The sequence below is a fragment of the Numida meleagris genome, chromosome 2 (genome assembly GCF_002078875.1).
Source record: "Numida meleagris isolate 19003 breed g44 Domestic line chromosome 2, NumMel1.0, whole genome shotgun sequence".
In the NCBI taxonomy this organism is placed as follows: Eukaryota; Metazoa; Chordata; class Aves; order Galliformes; family Numididae; genus Numida; species Numida meleagris.
This window is the reverse complement of record NC_034410.1, coordinates 92,756,422-92,780,071: the sequence shown is the minus strand read 5'-3', so window position 1 is coordinate 92,780,071 and position 23,650 is coordinate 92,756,422. Positions and strand designations below refer to the sequence as shown.

The following is a 23,650-nucleotide window of genomic DNA, read 5'->3' as shown; positions in this document are numbered from 1 at the left end:
AAATCGAACCTTCCTGACAATATCCCATTATATTTTGTTGCTGTGTGACAGATGGCAGCAGAGGGGCAATCTGACAAAATTATGTCTGACATGGGAGTGTGTATGAAGCGAAATGTGTAATTGAATTCCTCCATGCAGAAAAAAACTGCAGCCATTCATATACGTCGATGCTTGCTGAACATTTATGGAGACCAAACCAGGGATGTGAGCACAGTGAGGCGGTGGGTATTCCATTTTGGTAGCGATGGCAACAACAGTGGTTTTCCTCTACTGGTGCAGAGGTTTACGATCATGGGATACAGGCTCTTGTTGATCGCTGGCGAAAATGGATAGCTAGTGGTGGTGACTACGCTGAAAAACAGTGCTTTGTAGCTGAGAATTTGCTCTATCAAACAGTTTTTATGCTCTTTGAATCTGTTGTACTTTCCATGGAAATAACTAGGAAACTTTGCATTCAGAGCAGCCTATGTGTGTGGATACCCAGACGTCCACATTCTTTTAGTTGTTTTAGTCTCTGCCTTTCCTTAATTTCTTTAACTTCTGGAAACATTCTGAACAACATAAAAACTTTGCAGTTAGTGAAGTTTCTAACTGAATGTTCACAGTCATCCCTGGAAATGTGCTATGCAGTTTTGTTAGATAAAACTTAGTTTTTACGTCAATTAACTGACCTTAAAATATGAAAGACACAAATAGTGTAACTAAGCCTGATCTTTGAGCTCTTTGTAAAACAGTATAAATCCTTGGTGTGCTACCCAGATGTTTTCAAATCCTGAGTTATAGTCAGCAATTAGTTTTTGGAGTTCTCATTTTATCTTATAACATGCACAATAATGTTTTATTGTTTACACACATTGCAAGTCTTCCTTAACATTTTATAGCTCCCTTTATCGTTTCTGAAGTACATGCGTATCTGTTGGTTTAAAAGTAAAATAAGATGGACTATTTACGAAACAATTGTGCATTATCCTTTGAATAGTGGAAAGCATGCACATACTGCTGTATTCCACTGGTGTGCACTGTAGACTTACAAATGCCACTATAGGTAATGAATTCTGTGTTCAGAAACATTTGCTGCTAGCTGAAGTACAGAATGTACTCTTACTCTAGGTTGTTTAGTGTGTTGGTAATTAATAAGGGAAATTTATAGACCAGTTTTTGGGATATGAAACAAAAATTACTCTAATTGGTACTTAAAGCTATTGGAAGATCAACATAAAAAAAAAAACAAACCTGTTGATGAGAAAGAACATAAGCTAAATTAGTATTTTAAATCTTTAGGCAGAGGAATGGGAAAACCTCATTGGTTCACCATTGTTCCTTCACTTTTTGAACAGAGTTAAAGATAAGTCACCAGTGTTGCTGATTTTATACTAGAGCCAAAGAAATATCGACACAATATCTGAATCTTGCTTTAGACATTTAAATGCTATTTAAAATGGCATAGCATTTTGGAACAGCTAATTCTGGTTAAACTGAGCTTCCACATTATTTCCGTCTATTTTTCAGAAATCTTTATTCTGAAATTTCCTTATAGTGTGAAGATGCTGAAGAGCTACTTTTCCATAGTTGCTGTTTTCAGTCACTTAGTGCATACATGAAGAAGAAACAACTTTTCTCTGATAATCTTACAGTAAATTTAGATATACATAGTATCTGTTTTAACTCTTATTCTTTGCCTGACCCCCAAGATTCCTTCTACCTTCCACTTGGGTCCTGCAGAAACATAGTAATTATTGAATATAAAACAATGGGTCAAATGACTATGTTAGCTACTACAAACTGTTCTGTTCAATTGCCAACTAAGATGAACAGAAATATTGCTTATGGTACATGGCTATCATAGGAGTAAAATGAGGGCCCAAGAATAAAATTTCTGATGGCTTTATATACTACAGAATAACCAGTAGTCTGCTTGAATAACTAAAGGAGTCTATACCAATTTTGATATCAGAATTCCCAAAGCAGAGTTGTAAAATATCTTTAGGAAATGTTCTGAAAACCACATCTGATTTATTTTTGAACTCAAATGACTGAATAGGGTGGAAACTTAATGCATGTAATTTCCCCGTGGTAAGATATTGTTATTTTTGAAATTGATCTAGAATTTGGAGTGTTCCTTACTGGGCTCTATTGTTCATTTTTTGGAGAGACCAGAGTGGTTTTCAAAGTGAAATGGGATGATGCACACATCTGATGGATGTTTTGATAAGAGTACAGAAAAAATGACTTCAAATATACACATTTCTTTCTCTTGCCTGAATAATATTGTAGGTAGTTTGAGAGCAAGGGAACAATTTTGAAGTCCCGCCTAAGCAAAAATTGCAGAACAGTAATCAGTCCTTCCAGTTTCCATAAATCTTCCCCAAATGTACCCCAAGTACATTTTTAGTGCTATCTTTAGAAATTATCTACTTAATGTGAATGTTTTCCTGTCCACCATGAAGTATAATTTGTGAAGATGCATAATGTCAAGATTCCATTTGATTGGCTGTTTTTCAACAACTGTAATTCAGAAAGTGCTGGAAAGCCTATCTCCTTTCTCCTCCCCTCCATATTGGTTTCTAACATAAATTTAAACTGTACTGAAATGTTGTAGTGGAAATGCTAAGTCATGGCCTGAACCAGTGACTGAGCACCTGGTGGGAAGGCAGGGCCAACCCAGGGGAGCTCAAATGCATGCAATGTACCTGAGTGACAGGAAGGGATGAAGCCAGGATCCACCACTTCCCAGACCTCATTTAAGGGATGGCAGTGGAGGTGAGGGCATCTCTTTCTGGAGATTCCTGCCTACCTGAGGCCTTCCAAAGATAAGCAGCTCTTTTCCTTCATTTCTGTATTCATGGCTGCTGCATTTGGGCTATTTCTCATTTGCTGTAGCCAAAGACTTTGTCACTCCGCTATTATTGTGGTACTTTCCATCCCACTATAGCATTACAGATGTACTTGTGGTTATTCCCTAAGCCTTCTTTGCACAGAGTCAGTGGACAGATATTTTTACAGAATCTTGTAAATATTTTCACTTTTGGAATTTGTCATATTTCACCTTGGCCACCTTCAAGAACAACGCAGAATATTAGTTTCTTTTCCAATATGTTTGTTTTTCAAGCATTTTAAGGTTGTTGGAGAGGAAAAAAAAAGGCTGCCTCCTTTCAGCCTCCTTCCCTTGGTAACAGGAACAGAAGTAAACTAAACTCAGATCATAGAAAATCTTAAACTGGAAAACTTCAGCTTGCCCTTCTAACACTATTTAGATGAAAAGGAAAATAAGCACAGTTTAATAAAATATTTCACGTTGTAATAAAATGTTCTCAGTACAGGCTTGTTATATTTTCTTTTGAAATGTAAACCAGAATGTCTATAATGAACATTTAAGCATACTGGGTATTAGTGAACAGGGTTTCTGATTTATTATTATTTTTTTTTAAATAAAGCTAAGAGGTCACTGAGGCAAGTTAAAGAATGAAAGTTCATGTTTTGCCTCAGATCTTTTGGTTTAGAATGCTCCAAACCAGATGCCCTTTGAGATTTAAAATTAAATTAGGAGAAGTAATTGCTGTAATCCCTATGCCTAAAACAATCTTTGCCATTTACTTAGATTTTAACACAGTTTGCTCAATCTATTACCACCATTATCCCCACTGTGTTCTGTCACAATCTTATCAACTGTAAGAAAAGCATGATACTGTTTGCAAAGCAGGCAAATAATAAAACATGTTTGTGTCTGAATGTTGAGTTCTAACATCCCTTTGCTTAGTAGTGAAACACAACAAATTAAAGTATGATTATTAGTTTTTATTAAATTAATTTCAGATAACTTTCATGAATCAGTTGATTGCTAATATGAGAGATTTACTTGTGTACTCTCTTAATTAAAAATTCCACCTCTTCATAAATTGTAGCAAAAGCAACCGTGCATATGTTATCACATCAGCATTCTGATTCTCCACATGACTGATGGATTGTCAAGGTTTGAGAATTTTGGTTGCATCCTTTATGAATTTCAATCAGTATTATCCAAGGGATTAGCTGGAATGTGAATTCCTTTCTTGAGTGACATTACAGAACAATTTAAAATAATCTAAATGGCTGCATTTAGATTACTCGTATTCATTTTTGGTACATTTAGATTATGCTTAGTTGAAACTATAATCATTATATTCAGCTCTAGGCAAAAAATGAAATGTAGTTTGAGAATTAAGTCATTAACCCCATCTCAGATATCACTTGCATGAAGTAATGTAGCAAATGAGCATGTTATACATGCCATTTTTATGAGATCATGCTTATTCTGCTTAGCTAATCACTGATGATTTCCTAAACAACAAGAATTAAAATGATTATTTGAAGAATGTGCACTACTAAATATTCTACAAAAAGATTCTGTAGATGCCTCATGCATCCAAAGGAGTCTAGATTCAGTCTCCAATTACAGGAAGCGCTTGAATTTTTTTGTCATTATTCAAAAAACATCCTTCATGTCAAAAGATGCTTAAAGAATGGCTAATATGGAAATTCTGAGTGTAGATTTAATGAATTCTGGAAATATTTTATATTCACACATTTTTGTAAGTACTGTCTTGAATGTGTACACTTTTCTTCCTATGGAGTACTGAGACTTCAGTTTTGATTTCTGCTGTCATGAACTGCTCTGAGGATCGGTGTTCTCAGATTTGTATGCATGCTCAAGATGGAATGAGGAGTGTATGACTCTTAAACAATTTAAAGGAGTTGTGAAACATTTAGAAGGGCTAGTATGAGGAAGAAGTAGGTTGGAAGACCTTATTTTCCCAAGTAGTTAATATCTGATAACCTGAAAGACCTTGCAGGCTTCCTGCTGCCTTTGTTTACTTTCCTTTTTACTTTCCTTTTTACTTTCCAGCTTCTTAGGCTCTTCCGCTTCCCAGTTCTTAGGTTTTCCTGCCCCTTCAACCTCTCTTCAGGGACTCAGGGAAGATCTGATCCATTTCTTTCTCATCCTCTCTAGTTATTTGCAGTTCCCCGAAACTCCTCCAAGAGGAAGCACAGCCTCTCTGCTCACATCCTGCAGACTCAGAGACTGTGTGCCCCAGTAAGAGGCCTCAGGGATTCCTTTCACCTCAGGCTTGTAGAGCTGCATGCTCCTTCTGAAGCTCTGTCGGGGTCTGAGAGTTTGATAGTAAAGGGACAGTTAGTCCAGCAGCAGCACCCACAGATTCCTCAGATGATCACTGATCAAGTGCCCAGTAACTCAAGGAGAGACTTAGCTGAATACTTTCAACTTCAGTCTGGGACCTTTACTTACTAAATGCGCTCACTACTTCAGTCAGCATCAATATTAATGATAAAATTTAGGAAAAGTCCTTACTCAAATATTTTATTTTGATGTATGTAAATATATGGCCTGCTACCTTTTGACTGCAAATATGGATGTAATCTGAGATCTCCCCAACCAGGAATGGTAATTAAATATTGAAATATTTATAGTAACAAATATGAGACAGAACTGCACCAAGAATGAACACTGAGATGAGGCTGATATTCTATTTTGTTTTGCAAAGTGTATGGAAATGGTCATGTTTAAATTTTTTTTATTAGTTTTACTAATTAAATTTCCATTCAGAAAGAAACTGCATTAGTTTTCATAGTAATAAAGTGTTCTTTCTTACAGACATTCGGCCTAGGAATCAGTTTTGTGATTTCTCTCAACTGTAATATAGCTTTTTGATAGGAAAAATGTCAAGTGCTCTTATGGACTGGGAATGTATGAAGTTTGCAGCTTGAACTTCAGATTGTTGAAAGTATAAAAGTTTTGTTCCAAAACAAACAAACAAAAAAAAAGAGCATGGTTCATTTCACATTTGCATTAGTAACCTAGATGATCAGAACATGTGGATATGTTTCATGTCCTTGTCATCTTCCTTATTTTTATTTCCATATGAAAAATACAAATGTTTTTCTTTTGGTTAAAATAAGGTAAAGCATGGTGAAAAATAGTGCATTATGTTTTGATGGTGTTGTTACTGATCCCATGTACTGATCAAAGTAGTTATTCTGAAGTTTTTCAGATAATTGATGACTGTAGATTTTTGGACAGACATTATAGATAATTGTCTCTGATTCCACTCAGTGGAAATAGTATTCTTTTGAATGCACAGTAGATTCTCCTGAAATCAGCAGAATGGTTTTAAACATCTTCACACAAATTCTTTGCTTTAAGTGGGGCCCCACCAGATACATTATGATCCATATGGACGATATACTTGAGAGGTTAATGTAGCAAACAACATCCAAATAATCCTATCTTTCATGTCCTTTATGGTAACGCATGTTACTGCTAAAGCTGCATTAAGGATTATGTAATGTGAACATTGTTTCTAGGTTTTTTATGATCGTGTTTGTTTATTTTAACATAATACATAGTAATGTAAACTGTATTTAAACGAAAATTATAAAAGCAGTGACAGAATCAACATGGATAGAAAGATCTGTGAGATGAAGAGCGATTCCCCCACCTCACTCCAAGCATTTTCCTTTTCTTGAACTTATTCATACTTCTCTGAATGTGGTATTCCACGATTGTTGTGAAGTTTCAGCCTATATATTTTTATGCCTCTATTAACGACTTATATTTCTGCAGAAATCACTCTTTCAGTAAGTTAGCCGTACACCCAAAAGTACTTTCTCTGTGAGCAGATGGGGAAGATGAAAATAAACGCCAATAAATCAGCAACTTTTCTTTAATGTCAACAGAGTGTCAAAATAGTGTAATGATATCGTCTTGCAGCAGACTTAAGCATTTGAGTAGTACTAGAAGGAAGAAATATTTGATCACTAAACATGCTGGGGCTCAGATAAATGTGTTTTTATGAATATAAACATTCATTAAAAGTTCAGTTTGTTGCAGATCTTGCTGCCTCAAGATATTGTCAGACACGATAACGTTTCTCATTTATCAGTATAGTTTCTGATGGACTAAATAGGGTTCTTGGCAGACTTGCTTACAATAAGAAATAAAGCAGAGTAATTTTTTTTCCTATATTGAATATTGAGGTACTTGTCAAATAAAAAGGGAAATAACGTTTGTCTTCCCTTTCCTGTGGAAGGAGTGCTGTTCATGCCAGTAGTATTTGATTACTTTTTTTTAAGATGACAAGCAAAAAAGTTATATAAATAGTCCCAGACACTGTAAATATTCATTAAAAAAACTGTGTCATGTTACACTGTAATGATTTTGCTTGCCATTGCACCTATGCACAGTAGTGTTGGGCTGGTAAGAAGCTGAGAATCCTTTCAGATCTAGGAGCTTTTGCAGTTGTCACCAAGCTCTTACAGTCCTCTGGTAACAGCAATCTCAAAAGAAATAAAATGCACCAAAAAAGTCATATTGCAGGTAACAAAGACTCCTGAAAGTATTTCCTATCCACTTGGACATAAGCATTTTGCTTGGGTGAAGTCTGTCATCTTCTTACACATTTCTGAAGGAGAGAGATGCAGTGGAAAGGCACTGTAGTCATCTAAAGAAAATTAAACCTAGAGTTGCAAAAAAAATTTTTGATAGAATTCATTGATATTAGAATATAGATTCTGGAGCAGCTTTTGTCAATTGGAAAAAATGTTTTTAATAATCTCTGATATGTATAACTTCACTAAAAAAAGAATTTTTAAAAAGGATTTTTACACAAATGTATTTGCTATAAATGGAGGAGGAAGAACATAGTGCATTGTTTAATAGATTAGAGTTTGGGTCTTTCTTAATTTTTAGCTTTCCAGACTGGTTCCTACCTTCAAACAAGAACACTAAAGCTCTGCCATGGGAGGGATTTGCTAGGAAGCAGCTGTGTTTAAAAACTCCAGACCTATGCTATACAACAAAAGTTTTGGCATACTTTGGTATAAAGTTCTTTATTAAATCTACTGTATGTATCCTATATTGTAAACATATTCCAAAATAAATTCTACCTTATCAAGAAATTATTATTTATATGAAAACAAAGAAGAAACAATGCAGCTAGCTCTACTTTCGTAGTCTATGTGTAGTTTAGAAACAAAACAGTTTTGAGTTCCCATATAAACTGAATGCCAGTATTAATGTATATAGCAGAAGGTATTGGAATAGTACTGCATCACTGCTGCCATGCTCAGTGGAAGCTTTTTTTCGTAAGTCAAATAAGCAATACATAAATAGATCAACAAATGTAATGCCTTTAAATTCTTCTTGAATTGGAGTGGTTTTAGCCCCTGGATTTTTTGATAAATTTCCTTCAAATGGCAATTTTTATCTTCTGAAAATATGGTTGTTTTTTTAAATTTTGTTTCCAATTCAGATTTTTTCCATGTGGGAAGAAGATGACTATGCTGATAGAAAACTAAATGCAAAAAAAAAAAAAAAAAAAAAAAAAATTCCCTCCAGAAAAATTAAATAGAAAATTATTCCCAGACAGCAGAATTCTGTTCTATTTAGGAAGAAACATCGTGTTACCACAGATTAGAAGTGGTATTACTCTAATGAATTTCTAACAAAGAATGCAATTCAGCATATAGAAAACAGAGTTGAGTCAAGTGGTGTGGAGTTCTGAGAGCCTTAGGGAGGAATGAGGAAGAGCTGCTTGCTGTTGCTAGAAGAGCTGAAGCCAGGAAAGGCTGTGAATACTAAAGCAGGAACTAAAATCTCACATGTTAACAGATAATGAATGTTCAGTGACAGAAGTATTTCAGAGGTGATTTTAGGAAAGTGGTTTTTAATGTTACCACATTCTTACAATCTTGACTGCATAAATTCAGATTTTTTTTAGTTCCACCAGTCTAATTCATTTTTTAAATTTAGAGTTAAAATTGCACAGAATTCAATTGTAAATTAAAATATATAAAAGTAGTAAATTACAACTAAAAGGCAATGTGTTTTTTTTCTTACTAATTTTGAGAACACGAAATTCTGCCAAGATAGGGCAAAAGTTCTGGGGGTTTTGTTACAGAACTGCTAGGGTTCAGCAAGGACAGGCTGCTCTGTGAGGGAGTGCATGTGGAGCAGAGTGCTGCAGCACCTAAGAAGAGCAGAGCCATCTCTGGGGCTGCTGCTAGGCCAGCCACCAGCATGGTTATCACCAGAGAAGTCCACAGGGGCTGGGTAAACTCATGGCCAAGGCAGGAAGATGCATCAGGAGAGAAGGGTGGGGAATACCAAGGTCTGACTGCAAATACTGTCCAGGTATTTGAATGATACTAGAAGAGATTTCTTTTTATTAAACAGTAATCCATGTTTCTTTGAGTCATGGGTCTATAGGTCATATTTGTCTTGCCTGTAGATTGTAAGTATGAAGGCAGATAGTATTAGAAATTGATGTTTCAGTGCGGTGGAGTGAGGCTTAGACTTTAAGTAAATAAAAAAATATGTTCTGTTGTTAGCCAGTTCTGCTGGGAAAAAGATCTTGCATGTAATGTGGAGTATCTTGTGAAGAAATGTTTTTTTCTTGTTGTTGTTGTTCAGATGTCTGGAGAATCTTTGTGAGAAAATGTTATTATTAAAAAGTGCCACAGAGAATTTCTTGTTGAACCAACTTTTTCTGTGTCTGATCTCACTGTGAGTCCGTGTACCAGACAAAATCAAAACCATAGCTTCTAGGCATAATGCTTGTATTTTGTCCATTTGTGTTTTAAATACTTTCTTTTGACAGTCTGAAGTCTCTAAAGTCTCTAAAATACTTTTCCAGCTTTTGCAAATTGTATAGGAAACTAACAAAACCATGTGCTAAAAACGAACAAAAAGAAAAAAATACCTCCAAAATGATGTTTTCTGAAACTTCCTTGAGAGATTTGTGTAGAGTTTTCCTGAGTTTTTCACTTTCCATTTGAAATCACATCCAAACTTTTACATCTCTTCTTCCTCATCCTGTGTTTATTATCATTATTCCCATTAAAATGGGGAGGCATTGCCCTCCATCCTGCTCCATCCTCCTTAGAAGGAAGGAGAAAAGTCTTGCTTCAGTGAAACTTTTTAAGCCTAAAAAACTCTTACGTTGCCTTAAACAGAAGTACAACCTTAAGATTTTTTCTGTTATTTCACCATATTAGGAGAAACTCCTGTTTCTGTCTGTGTTTCTCAGGATCTCTGTCCTTCATATCTAAAATACTTATTTTCCAAAGTTCCCTTTATAGAAATATAGATGTGCATGTGTGTGTACACATATTCATACATGTATTTTATATACATATGCTTTTCCACTGGAATTTTATTCTGTAGTTTTAAAACAGCTAACATTTCTTGAGCATTTGCCTTTCATTGCATTTTCAGTAGCATTTGGCTCAGCTCCCTTACTGAGAAAAGTTCCTTTAGCTGCTTTCCTGTCTTGCTGTGTTGGTCTCACAATACCTGTCTTTGGCTGTGCATTGGAAAGGAAGGTCTGCACAAGCTACTTGCACAACGGATGAGATGATTTTCAGCCTTTTGAAACTATGCAGCATAGAGTAGATCAAACAATCCCAAAGTGTGTGTGGGGTGGTAGTAGTGTTAAACTCAGGGGGGGGTATCAGGTCTCTTGGTGTACCTTCAGAAGGACAGCTGTGAAACAGTATACAGAGCTCATCAGCGTATTGTTACTTGCTTCATTTTGTTTTAGTGAAAAACTTACTTTCCATAAAGACTTGTAATTGGAAAACAAAGCTGGTTAGTTTTTTCAGTTAAACAACAAGCAACATCCCAAAACTTGTTTCTAGAGGGAGTCAGATTCCTGAAGCTTTTTTGGTTTTGTTTTATTTTGTTTGTTTTAATGAGGATTTGTTCTTAAAAATCTGAGTTAATGACTAACATTGCTGTTAGTCATTGCATTTAATCTTTTCCAGAAGCTACAGGAAGAAGCTATAAAAAGACCCTTCTTACAGCATTTGAAAGTGGGCTGAGCAGACTTGAATGCGTTCTGAAACATCATAACAATTCTGCAAGACTTTCAGCAAAAAATGCAAAAGAGGGATCAAGAAATACAAATGTTTCTTGTTCTTCATAACATTCTGTCATAGTTTTGTGATTTTCAGTTGTTGGTATTCCACATCATAACATCATGTAGTGGATGTACCTGGTTCTCAGAAGAGAAGGACTACTACATTCCCCACGGCACTTTGCTCCTCTGTCACCATTTTCCAGCCGGAGGGAAAAGATAAAAACTTGCAGATCATAAGACCTCGTCCCTTTTTCCACCCGTCTCTCATCTTGGCAGCACCTTGCTCCCCAGCCATCTTATCGTCAGTAGTAGAGTAAGGCCTACCTTGATTTTGGACATTCTCTCCCGCTGTATTGGATTTATCAGCTTAAATTGTAATTATATTGTGTTATAATGTGTTGTTTTGCATTCCGATATCTTATTTAGTAAATTAGTTTGTTTCTCCTCAGCTTGTTGCCACTGTTTTTGCTCTCAGGCCCATCTGCTTACCCTTTTTTCCCTTTTCCCGGGGTGTGGGTCCGTGGGTCCCCTGTCCCATTCGTCACAGAACCAGGCCAAACGCCCCTTAAACCGCTGACCAGACCTAATCTTTTTGCTAAGCTTTACTCTCCCTACTCATCTTAAAAGAAGAACATAAATGATGGAGAAGCAACTTTCCAAAGATTTTTATTATGTATTTTATATGCATGTACCTTAACCTCTTACTTAAAAATACAGCATCTTTAGATTAGAAAAGTAGTAATGTGATTCCTGACTGTGAATATCTATATTTCATCTTTGAAGTACACTGTAACAGCAAGAGAACATAACCTTATAATTTCTACTTCACTCTTTTAAAAAATAAATCAATATACATCACTGAAGCCTTCATTTTTTTCATATTTAAAAGCTGTAACGATACTGTATATTCACAGATTTTCTGAGGCTTTTGTAATGAACAAACAATTGCTTCTTTCATGACCAATCATTAAGCTATTTAAAGTGTGTTTTATTTCCCAATCAAGTTAAGAGAGTAAAGCTAACTCATTGAACAAATAGTTGAACTTGCATAGGAAATATTTCTCACACATGCAATACCAATACTGCTGCAATTATTAAAATTGCTATGAAAATATGACTTGAGTAAAAAAGGAGAGAGAAAATTGGAATTATGCATCTCACTGGAAGATTAAATAGCAAATATTTTTATTTTGTATTTCACTTCTGCAAATATGGACATATGTCTTTAATTGTAAGCAAATGCAAGCCAAAATTATCCTAATTAGAGGTTATCAGGACTTGAGTAGATCATCTATTAAAATAGAACAGTCAGAAAAATTAACATAAAATAATACTTTTTAAATAGCCACAAAAATAAATGTGTGTATTTTTTCCTACTTTAGAAAGATTAATCAGCAAAGACATTACCAAAAATACTTTGTTCTTGTCATTTTTTTCTCAGACTTAGGAAAAAAAAACAAAAAAAAAAAAAACCAACAAACCACTTCCTTCCTTATCAGGAATATTTCAGTTTTCCACTAAACAAGTCTATATATATAATTTCAGACATAATTATTATTTGATTTGATGTGATTAATATGTTAGAAATTTCATATAGAATGACAAGTCACATTAGTTCAGGAATACCTGTGTAGTTGCTCCTGAAATAACAAAGGTATCAAAACTGTTTCCTGCAGCCTAATTACATTCACATAATTCTCTTCTGTCATTGTTTTAAATGTAAATATGAAAATACACAGATTTCTAAAAAGCAAATTTGAGTAAATGATTTCAATGCTCTTAGCTTCAATGAAATCATCACTTTTAGGAAAATTATACTCAGATTATTTCTGAATATTGACAAAACACTCACTTTTAATGAAACATAAAATAAATGTCTTTGTCTAGTATGTCTTTGAAATTTATTTTTCTAATTTTTCCTCTCTTAACACAACTCATTAGACACTTTGCTCAAAGGGTAGTTTTTGCTAATTCTGACATAAACTAACTCTTTGCTCTTTTGTTACGAGTAACAGGAATGTTTCGGGTAGTTTCAGGGAGTGGGTGGGCAGGCTGCACCCTACGTGAACTAGAGCCAAGAACAGCAGGCCGATGCAGGGCTGGCACTGGCCAGGACCTAATCCCACACTGCCTGAGAGAGGAAAGCTGAGCGGGCCTGGTAATGGTAACCACGGTTGGGTCCAGACCATCAAATGAGTCCACAGCTTCTGGGGCTGTTGTAGGCCATGGGTCAAGGTTGGGGTGGAGCTCTGGATCAGTGGCGCATGAAAACAGTAACAAGCATTGCTCAGGTACTGACTGAAAGTGAAAGAGTTAGTTTAAAAACAACCATGAAGTATCAATAAACTTCCTCTGCTGAGTCTTCTTCCTGCTTTTTATAGCTCACATCAGCTAGTTGGCCTTAGATGCTGCAAGCTGAACTCCTGGAGCTGGAAAGAAAGTGTGCTCTAATAGGGTGCTTGGGTCCTGAGTGGAATTAGGAATGCATGGTGAATGTATCAGAGATACTTTCTCATCTTTTTAACTGAGATAGACAAAAATCACATGATGACTTTGTGAAGGTGGTAGTCCAAGCTGAAATCTGAAAACTGAGATCTGGCACCTCTGTTTTTTTTGCATTTTCTTTACCAAAGATGAAGGAGAGAGCAAATACTGCCTTGGAGAGCATTATATTAAAAATGCTCTTTGGGATAAGCATATAGTTTGGGAGAACTCTAATGAACAATAAACCATTCATAATTACCAACTCTCTGAAAATAAGCCAATATAATATCTAAGAAAATATGAGCTCTAGTAATTTGCTGAGCAATGATTTATACTAAAATAAATGATACCGATCTTGTCTATGAAAGATATATAAACAAAATCATTTTGTGACTTTATTCTGGAGATTTTTGCTTATCTAGTATATTAAATGTTAAAAATTATCATTATAGACATGAACTTGTAGACATCCTGGCTGCAATGAATTCAGATTTTACAGACACAAATAAGTAAATTTATCTTTGACATCACCTCTTGGCTTAGAAATCATCTTGCGCTTAATTGCTTGAGTGAAATTCAACCTTGGATGGCTTTGTGATTTCTTTCTACGTGAAGTCAGCCAAAAATGAATTGGTATTGATTAGCATCACTGTAAGAAGGTGAACTTTGAGTCTTAGAATTTGAGTTGTGTCTTTTGGCAGATGCTTTGGAGAAACTTAGGGCTTTCTTGTGTTCCGAATCTTTCATGGTTGGTTTAAAGGCATTATGCCTGAACATTTTTCTTTTGGTAGAAAAATACAGTTTTTGTGGTTGTAGTACAGTACATAGTAATTGAATACTATAAATCTGAACAATTTGAGGGAAAAATAATTTGGTGGTAAATAGATCTATGTGATCTTTTATTTTCTGGTTACTGTACACACATTTGGTGGATAGAGTTTAGAGATGTGAGCATCAAACGTTCTGTTTAGCGTTGGAGTTAACATCTTTAGACTCCTTTTGTCACTTGTCAGAAGACCACATGGGAAAAAAAGTTCAGTCCCCAATTCCCTGTATAATTTTATTGCAGATGCTTATCACATTCTAGATTATTTATTTAGGTAGTACTAAACACAAAGATAGTATAAATGTAAAACATGTAGGCTTTTCACTCTGCTGTATCTTTCTATACCCAGATGGGGAGAAACAAACAAACAAACAAAACCAACAACAAAGCGTCTAGTTTTGTAGCTGTGTATACAAAGACAGCTCCATGACTGCTGAATAGCATAATGGTTTGAAAAATCAAAATTAGTTCCCAGATAATCTGCTAATATGATGCAGAGCACAAAAGGAATATATTTCTTTCTTTCTTGTTACTTTACCTAATTTTACATTAAAGGCCCTGTTTAGTTTTAAGAACTTTCTTGGACCTCTCTCCAAATACTACCCTTAAGACTGACCACGGTTTCAAGAGTGCCTAAGTGGCATTTGTTTTTAAAGAGAAATGAGTAAGCATTGATGAGAAGAAACAGCCTGAGGAAGTAGCTTTTGTTGGTAGGATGAAATCTCTTTAAAAATAATCCATCAGTTTATAACTCTTTGACAACTGACTCTTTAGTTCACACCCATCCTCTGTATTTATGTGAATGGACTTAGAAATTGAATTTGGATTTGGCTCTAATGAATTTGCTGAATACCTATTCTCTTGTAATTTTGGAGTTCTTTTGTCTTTGATTTCACATTATTCTTTTTGTTAATAAAGAGCCCATGCCTAAATTACATAAATCTTTGGGTATTACAAATCTCATTTTCAAACAGAAAAGCTTATCATTGAGTTCTAATTTATATGTGGAAACAGTGAATCATAAGTATTACTGTTTTTCTTTTACTTGTTTTTGTTATTGGTAAAGGACGCTTGTGGAGAAAAAAAAAAAAAAGCCTCACTATTTTCTCTTTCTTCCTACTTTGCTCAGTCTTTCTGGGACTCTAGTTTACCATATTTGGAATACTAGTTAAAGAAGCATCTGGAAAAATATTATTGTCTTTAGAAAACAATCACTTCCCATTTTCTATCAAATATAGGTTTTTTTCCTCACTAAAGAGAGTTAGAAAAGACTTATTTATATTTGGACTTTATATTTAATTTTTAATACAATACCTATATTTGAAAAGATCATTTGTTTTTTTGACAATTTAAATATTTTCCTAAGAATCCTAGCAAACATTTCATTGATTGTTGATTTGTTTCTTTCCATACTCACTTTCATTTTGAATCATGCTACTAAGTGAATATTATTTTTAGGCCAATTTCAGCTTTTTATTCTGGCATATCCTATCCTGGATGCCTTTGCTCATTGTTTTAAGAAAATTCCAATGGCATGAAAAATATAATGAAATGATGTGAGAAAGATTAAATTTTGCGACTCACTGTCAATGTCTGCTTTTACTTAGGGAGAACTTCACTTAGACAAAATGCTGGAATATACTTTTCCATTCACTCTTCTTATCTGGATGCACTTCAGCCTCTGTCAGAAAGCTATTTTACTTTTGAGAGAAAATGTGATTCAATTTCTTTTGTGAATTTTTCCACATTTATAAGTTGTTTCTTCTTGATATGGTTTTGATGGAGAGAAAGAGGAAGAGCTGACTCATAATCAGTGCCCTAGGAGAAGGATAAGAAAAAATTAAATGCAAGATTGCACAGCATTTCTCAATTGTTCCATTTTTACATATGCTTTTTTTTCAGTTCTAATTGAAAAATGTTCTCCAAAAAAAAAAAATAAGAAGAAATAATAATTTTGATTCCTCCCTGGGATCTGTTGAATTGTAGAACTATGATTTCTATACTCCCTGGAGTAGGTCACTATTATATTTAGGCATGTAACTATCTACATGTGTACACATATACACATGTGTACATTTCCTTATATATGCACATAAATTTGTTTTAGTAGCATCAAACATGATGATTTGTTTGTGCCATGTACTGTTATTTTGCATGAGGGCTCATCAGCCTCTCTGTGTTGAGCTCTCTCTTAAAGCTGCAGAGATAGAGACTGCCATTTAAGTTGTTTAAGCTGGCTTTTGTTGCAATCTAGAGAACTTTTAACACACTGTTCCTCTGAGGTTAGTTAGAGGGCTGGATCTCCTTGTTTTAACTAATTTTAAAAATGTGATGCTTAATGTTAAAACCAGTAAGCATAATTCTGAGATTAGTTAAATTCAGTTGTGAGTGAGCTAGTTAAATATTTTTGTTATGCCTTGGTATATTACAAACACTTTGAAAATCCTTAGTTTCATTGCTGAGAACATTTCCAATGTGGTTAATGGGACATGTACAGAACTAGAGTCTTAGAAAAATGAAAATTTGCTTAGAAATAAGGTGGGAAGAGACAAGTTGTTTTTTTCTAGCTAGTTAATCAAATTGTTACAGCTCTTTCCAAACCTTTCTTGGCTTAAAACGAAGTGCCTTCCACTGTTGTCAGTCTCTATATTTTTATCAAATAGCTGATTCTAGTCTTCTCGGAACTGAAAACTATAGTTATTTTTTATTATTTTGTGTATGGACATTTTTCTTCTGTCCTTTTTTTCATCTATGTTAAAAGAGCTTGAAACTTTTATTTTCACAGTTTTTAGTCTAATTTAATCTGTGTTAATCGTCTTATAAAATTAAAGTAAAAAATATAGAGAAACTGAAAACATGCTTGTATTTTGTTCTTTGGAGAATTAAATATCAATCTAATATCTTAGACTGATTTCTAAGATGCCCACTTTACATTGAGGTGAGGCTGCTAGCGTCGTCCTATAAAAACAGGTTTTATCATACTTCTCTTTCTTTTCCTCTTTTGGTCATTCTCCCACTCTGCCCCCAAATACTTCCTAGCTGGAAAGATTGCAGTTTGAGAATACTTCTGAATGGGGAAAGAGAGAGAGACTTGAAGTAGAAAAGCAAAGTTTGGAAGAAGAGATCAGAAGGTTGAAGTTGCAAGTGAAAGAAATTCAGGAACTTCTGGAGCTGAAAAATAAAGCAGTACCAATTAAATTGAGTTGCGGCCATGAAAATGCACAAAGTCAGCTGCTGATTAAAAATAAGGTATGTACATTGTTCTGTTTCATTACTTAAGGAGCATTCCCATGTAGGATTGCTATTTCATAATGACAAATGCCAAAATATGTCCCTAAAACAAGGGCTGTATCTCAGAGACGATCTGTGTTTGTGCATCTCAAACCTGGGCAATTAAAATAGAGTGACTTTGAGTTTCTGTAGGGTACAGAAATAGAAAGAAAAATCTCTTCATTCTTAAAAAGAACCAGGGAACTGACAAGTTAGACAAGAAAACTTGGGAGCAAAAGTAATGACCAAGAGGAACTAAAGAGATTGAGTAAATTTTGGTAGCTACAGGATTCTGATGAAGATCAAAGAAAAAAGTTGTGAGGCAAATTGTTTTTCAGTCCTTCTGAATATTGAATCTCTTCTTAGGAAACAGAAAATAAGTAATTTATCTTGGTAAAGATTAGAAGAGAAAATGTTCTGCACCTGAGGTCTGCTCTTAAATGTAAATGATTTTTCTGCATTTCTGTGATGGTTCAGGACCAGCAAGTTGCATTTCATGAGTATAGCTTAACCTTATAGAATGTCTTCTTATATAATGACATCTGTTTTTAATTTTCCTTCAGTGAAATGTACTGTATCAAATCATATCGTACCACCTGAAGATTTTCGTGATTTCTTTGTAATGCAAGTAATTTGAGTTATTGAGATTGGAGATATGGCCAGAAAGAGGTACATCTGCTTCAGCATATTACCATGTTTCAAATACCTTTCAGTTAGACATGTTGTTTTCTTGCCTTTTTAAAAAATGTTACTTTTGTAAGAATATTAGACATCTGTGATAGTTCTCTCTGTTACTATCATGGCTCTGTTGCAGACTACTTTGCATTATTTTGTCAAAGTCAAAAGGAGAAAATGGTGTCCAGGCATCTCTCTTTTCTTGTCATGAAAATGAATGTCCATGCAGTTTTTACCTTTTCATGGTTTAAAATAAGACTGTCTTCAAAGCAACTGATTATCAGTTTCAATGAGAAAATTAAAAATGATAATTTATTGGCAACTGAAAATATGTAAATCATCATCTGGTAGCTTCTTAACAGTTATCATCCAAAGAACAGGAAATGATTCATTTGTAGCTGTTTGTGTTTCACAAGAATCTCAGAACAACACCATCAATAACCTGAAAGAATGACTGGTTTCTAATCCAAAAGCCATTTTTTCTTGGGTGGTAGTTTGGGTTCAAATAAAATAACATGTTATATGGAGGATTAGAAGAGCACAAGGATTTTTGTAAGACATGGCTGATCAGATGTTTATGGATGATTATGGATTTACTTACCAAGTAGACAAAAAGGATGTAGGTAATATGTTGTGGAATTAACTGCAGAGGAAAACACGGTTATCTTATGCTCCAGCTTCTCCAAAACTTGCATTTGTAAGATGATGCGTGAGATCCATTCTAGTTGTTTAGGACAACATATAGAGTTATTAATTGATGTGTGGCTGATTCTTAATTTGAAAGGTTATAAGCAAACAATAACAACTTTTTTCTTTATTAACAGTTTTAGGAATATTAGGCCTGGTATCAAGATACAGAAGGGAAGTTCTAATGTTCTTGTGTAAATATTTCATGTTGACAATTATCTTAATATTTACACATCTATAGAATATAGAATTTGTGCAATCTTGCCACTCGTGCAAATTCAATTTCTGTGCTCAAAAGTTGTTATTACCATATTTTGCACTAAATGTGAAGCCTTAACATCATTCTTAGCAGGCAGTATGTTGATTGAAAATGTTTCCATGTGCAGTTTTTCAAAGGTTAACTCCTGTCCTACAAAATGAGCAGAATTGATGAAACAGTTGAGATCAGACATTGTTACTATGCAGTTTTATCGATTTTACATCTTGAAATGGAGAAAAACATTTAAATTAATAGCTGTATTATTTGACAAATAGCATGGGAGTAAATATTAAGTGGATCTAACTGGTTCATCTACGAAGAGATAAAATGAAGAAAAACAGCTTTTTGATTGCATCGATCAATACTCAAAACATGGCCTTTATGGAAAGAGATTTTCTATTTCAGCTGTGGATATCACCTTTAGAAAAACTAATACATTAATTAGGAGGAATAAGAACAGTGTTGTTTTGCACTGTCTCTAATTATTATGTCCAGTAGGTGGTTATTAAACGTTTTATTCATTGTGAATGTTTTGTAGCTGACTAGTATAGGATCTGAGTACAGAACAGTAAACTGTTCATAGACTAGTTGTTTAGTTTAGCTTTGAATTTTAATATTACAAGACTATAATTTTGTTGCATGGATTTAAAGAGGGGATTATGGCCAACATGCATTTTTATGAAGCCATCCTACACTAACATTATTTAGCAAGATTTCTTTTAAATCATCAGTGTTTCCAGCTTGCTTTTTCAAAGCTAGAAAGCACTCCATTTTTTATACAAATACTTTGAAAAAACAAAGATGGTAGGGGTATGCCTGTAGTGAATTTACATGGCAAGTTTTGGTAGCAGGGTGCTGCCAGGCTCCTCTGTGAGATGGGGCTGGGGCTGCCCAGTGCTGGATAGTCGATACCTGCCCTCTCCAAAGGCTCCGCCACAGGGCATGGCTGGGCCCAGCAGCCAGGCTGGAAGAAAGCCTGGCAGGGGCCCCTGTCCCCACCAACCCAACGCCAGAGATTTGCGAGTGCACTTCACAGGCAAGATTTCATTTTTGCGGTAGTATCCTGAATGAGACTGTAGTTTCTTCAACTGCATCAATGGGTCACAGGAGCAGGTGAAACCCAGGTTTGCATGTTTGTGCATGAGCCTCATCACTATGCCTAATGCTGCAGCCTGCTTAAGGAGAAGGTGGATGTAGTACTTAGGGACACGGTTTAGTGGGCAATATTGGTGGTGGGTGGAGAATTGGACTAGATGATCTTAGAGGTCTTTTCCAACCTTAATATTTTTATGATTACCGTCTTCTGCTGTGCTGCCATACTAGTGTGAATACAGCCAGATACAAAAATGTATGCAAATTACCACCTTGTCAACAGCATTCAGAGGTCTGGGTCTGGCTAGCCCTTATCTTAATGCATGCGATCTGCCAGAAGCATTCAACAAGGCACCACAGTACACAGATGGAATTTTGTAATTTGCCTAGGAGAAGATTGAGTAGTAAGGGGTTAAAATAATTGCTATGTGTTTCATTCCTGGTTCTGTCACAGATCTCTTGGGTTGAATTTTTAATATAGTTTTACTCTTTGTCAGAAAATAATACTCAAGAGAGCATTATGGTACTATTGTTAAACACATTGATACTTCACTTAGCACTGTTCATCCAATGGAGAATTATCTTTGTTTCAATGCAGACCTCTGGGATGGTTAATCTGGTGGTTAAGCAGCAATGGCTGCACAATTTGCTCCCTTAGCAAATTTTTCAAATACAATATATTTTGTCAGAATTACCTCTTGGGATACAGTTGTTTTATATCATTTTTTTTTCCTAATTACATTTCTGATTAAATGACTCAGACGTGAATAAAACAGCTGCTTTGAAGTAACAGCCTTTCAGATTTGTTTGTTGACAAATTCCTTTTAAAGAGGAAAAAAGGGGCTAATTCAGGAATTAAACCTCCAGTAAGATTTTGGGCATCATTTGTCAGTACTGGAAAAAGAAAGGTTGTTATTCTGTGTTCCACTTGAAAATACGTACTTATAGTTCTGAAATGTGGGTTGTAGTATTTGTTTCCAGCTCTGAAAATCTCAGTTCTTTGAACAGCCAGCAGTAGATGTTTGAATTACCCTATGCTTTGTTTTGATGTGCTTCACTTTCCTCATTGCTTTCAAGACAGCTGTCTTGGGTTATTATGTTCATGGAGGAGATCTGGCTCTCAGCTCTCTCTGAAACTGCCTTTCTAAATCTTTTTGCCAAGTTTATGTAGAAGATGTGCAAAACCTCCTGAGATTTCTTGTTTTTTCTTCATCCCTGTATATAGAATGAGCAATGGTAATCAGAAGCATTCTAATTTAGGCCTGATGCTTGACTTTTGTGCTCATTTGAGTAGTGTTGCGGTTGTTTCATCCATGTAATTCTGGTTAAACTGGTAATTAAGAGGATTATCTTTTCATTATAGTATTTTTTTATTGTTTTTCAATTTATATATTTCTTCACTGAATCTGTATTAAATAAATCAGAGCTTAAGAACAGTATTAAAATTACCTTGTGCCAAAGAAATAATAATAAAAGGTAAATATGTTATTTATGTTTAAAGTTATGTTGTCAAGGGATGGTTTTACAAAAAAAACTGTCTTTTGTATACTTTGGAGACGAGTAGTCCTCAAATGGTGTAAATATTGAATTATAAAGCTGAACACCTCTTGTCTTACCCAGTCACATCCCATATGCTTTGCTTTGCTCAATTTAGGGATGTTGGCATCTCTGTCCTGCTCTGTACCAGAGAATTTGTGAGGATAAAAAATAAGAGTTGGTATACTAGAAGTAACCAAAGTTACATCTCTGTCTGAAAAGAAAGTCCCATGTTTTGTTTTGTTTTTTTTTAACATAGCTTGTCCAGAATTTTGTTTAATATTTGGTGAAGACAAAGGTTGTTCCTTAAAAGGCAAGTAAAATCCTACATCTGAGCTGCACGTTCCATCACGTTACAACTTGTTTCTCCGCTTTTTTTCAGAGAGATGACATTTTGTTACTTACCTAAGTCATGCATCTTACCAAAGGCATTTATTATATTACCAAATGTGTAGTTTGAGCAGCAACCATGTTGAAAGGAGAATTCATTTATTTAGTACAGAATTGCATACCTTATTTGATACACTATTGTGAATATAACCTGTTTGAGCAGGGTTGTAGAAATGTTTCTGAAAGTTTTCTAGAAACTATTTTTGCTGTCTGCTACTGTAGTGCACAAGATATGTTTGAAATTCGGAAGGTGATTAGACCATAGAGACTGTTATATATATATATATATATTAGCCCATGTATACTTAAGTTGTGGCTTTAAGTGTTTGGAATTTTGAGTGTCTCTTATGTTGTACTACTGTAATTTTGGTATCAATGTCAAAATCAGTATGTTGATATCTTCCCCAGTATGTCAGAGGGCTACCTGTTCCGTAGGAAAAGAGGAGCCAGAGCTGACCTGGTTGCCAAGGCTAGGAGAACCAGCAACCTTATCCCATCCCACAGCCCATGGGAAAGATAGCTCAGGTGGTGGTGGACAGGATCAGCTGAAAATGAAGATCACTGCATAAGTTCTTAGTGACTCTCCAGACTAGTAATCCAGTCAGCGGGGCTGGGGCCCATATTAATTGTTGATTTGATCCAGCACAGGCATGGCTGCATTCACAGCATGGCAGGTGGGGCTGGGGCTTAGGCATGGCCTATGGGAGCCTCAGCATAAAAGCTGCAAAGAGAAGGAAGTTGTTTCCAGCAGAGATTTAGGGAAGAGCTTTGCTTGAAGTCCTTCCCAAGAGGGGAGCAGGGGCAGGCCCTCAGCTATGCTATCTTGCAAATCGACTCTGAGCCCAGGCAGCCAAACTTCAGGAAGGGAGTGTGCCCTTAGAGCCCTGATATTCTTCACTCAGTGCCAAATGATTCTATTAGCAGTAGACCATGGCTAAGAGGCTACAAAGTGTTTGTGCAGGGAGAGGTTCAGCACAATCCAATCTAATTCATGAAAATATCAAGAAGATCCTTTTGTCTTCATGCTGATTAAATATGATTTATTTTTAGAATAAATTATTTATCAACTTCTATGTTTTGTTGAAGGTCAAGAGTGGAAATCGCTGACCTTCAAATGGAAATGTCTGTAGCAGGCTCTAGTATAGTTGAGCAGAAATACCGTTTTGCCAAGTCTAATGGCCTAGAACTGATTAAGTTTAAATTGGTTACTCTACATTCACACTCCTGTGGTTTTATGATTACTAGGTGTAACGGTGTCCACAGTTTTGAATTACCTTAGTAATTTACCTTTCATCATGTATACAGAAGCCACATACTATGATTGAAAATAGTGCTTTTTCACAAGAAGTTAAACCTGCAACTGAGTGTAAGTGAATGCTTTTGGCAGTTCTCTGTCCTTGGTTTCATTAGTCTAAAATGACATCAATTTAAATGAAGAATATTGTTATTAAAATCTCTAAGATCATGATACTCACACCTACGTAATAGTCTGCCTTATAAAATCCCTCTAACTTCAGA

The 23,650-nt window shown here is 35.2% G+C and overlaps 1 protein-coding gene across 7 annotated transcripts in view; it reads left to right on the top strand.

Annotated features, from left to right (window-relative positions):
* CCDC102B (coiled-coil domain containing 102B) overlaps positions 1-23,650 on the top strand; it is a 149,465-nt gene that overhangs the window by 38,812 nt on the left and 87,003 nt on the right. For all 7 annotated transcript variants that reach the window (XM_021388197.1, XM_021388199.1, XM_021388200.1 and 4 more), the window contains one exon: positions 17,263-17,472. In XM_021388197.1, the coding sequence (XP_021243872.1) occupies positions 17,263-17,472 (210 nt within the window). The remainder of the gene's footprint in view (positions 1-17,262; positions 17,473-23,650) is intronic.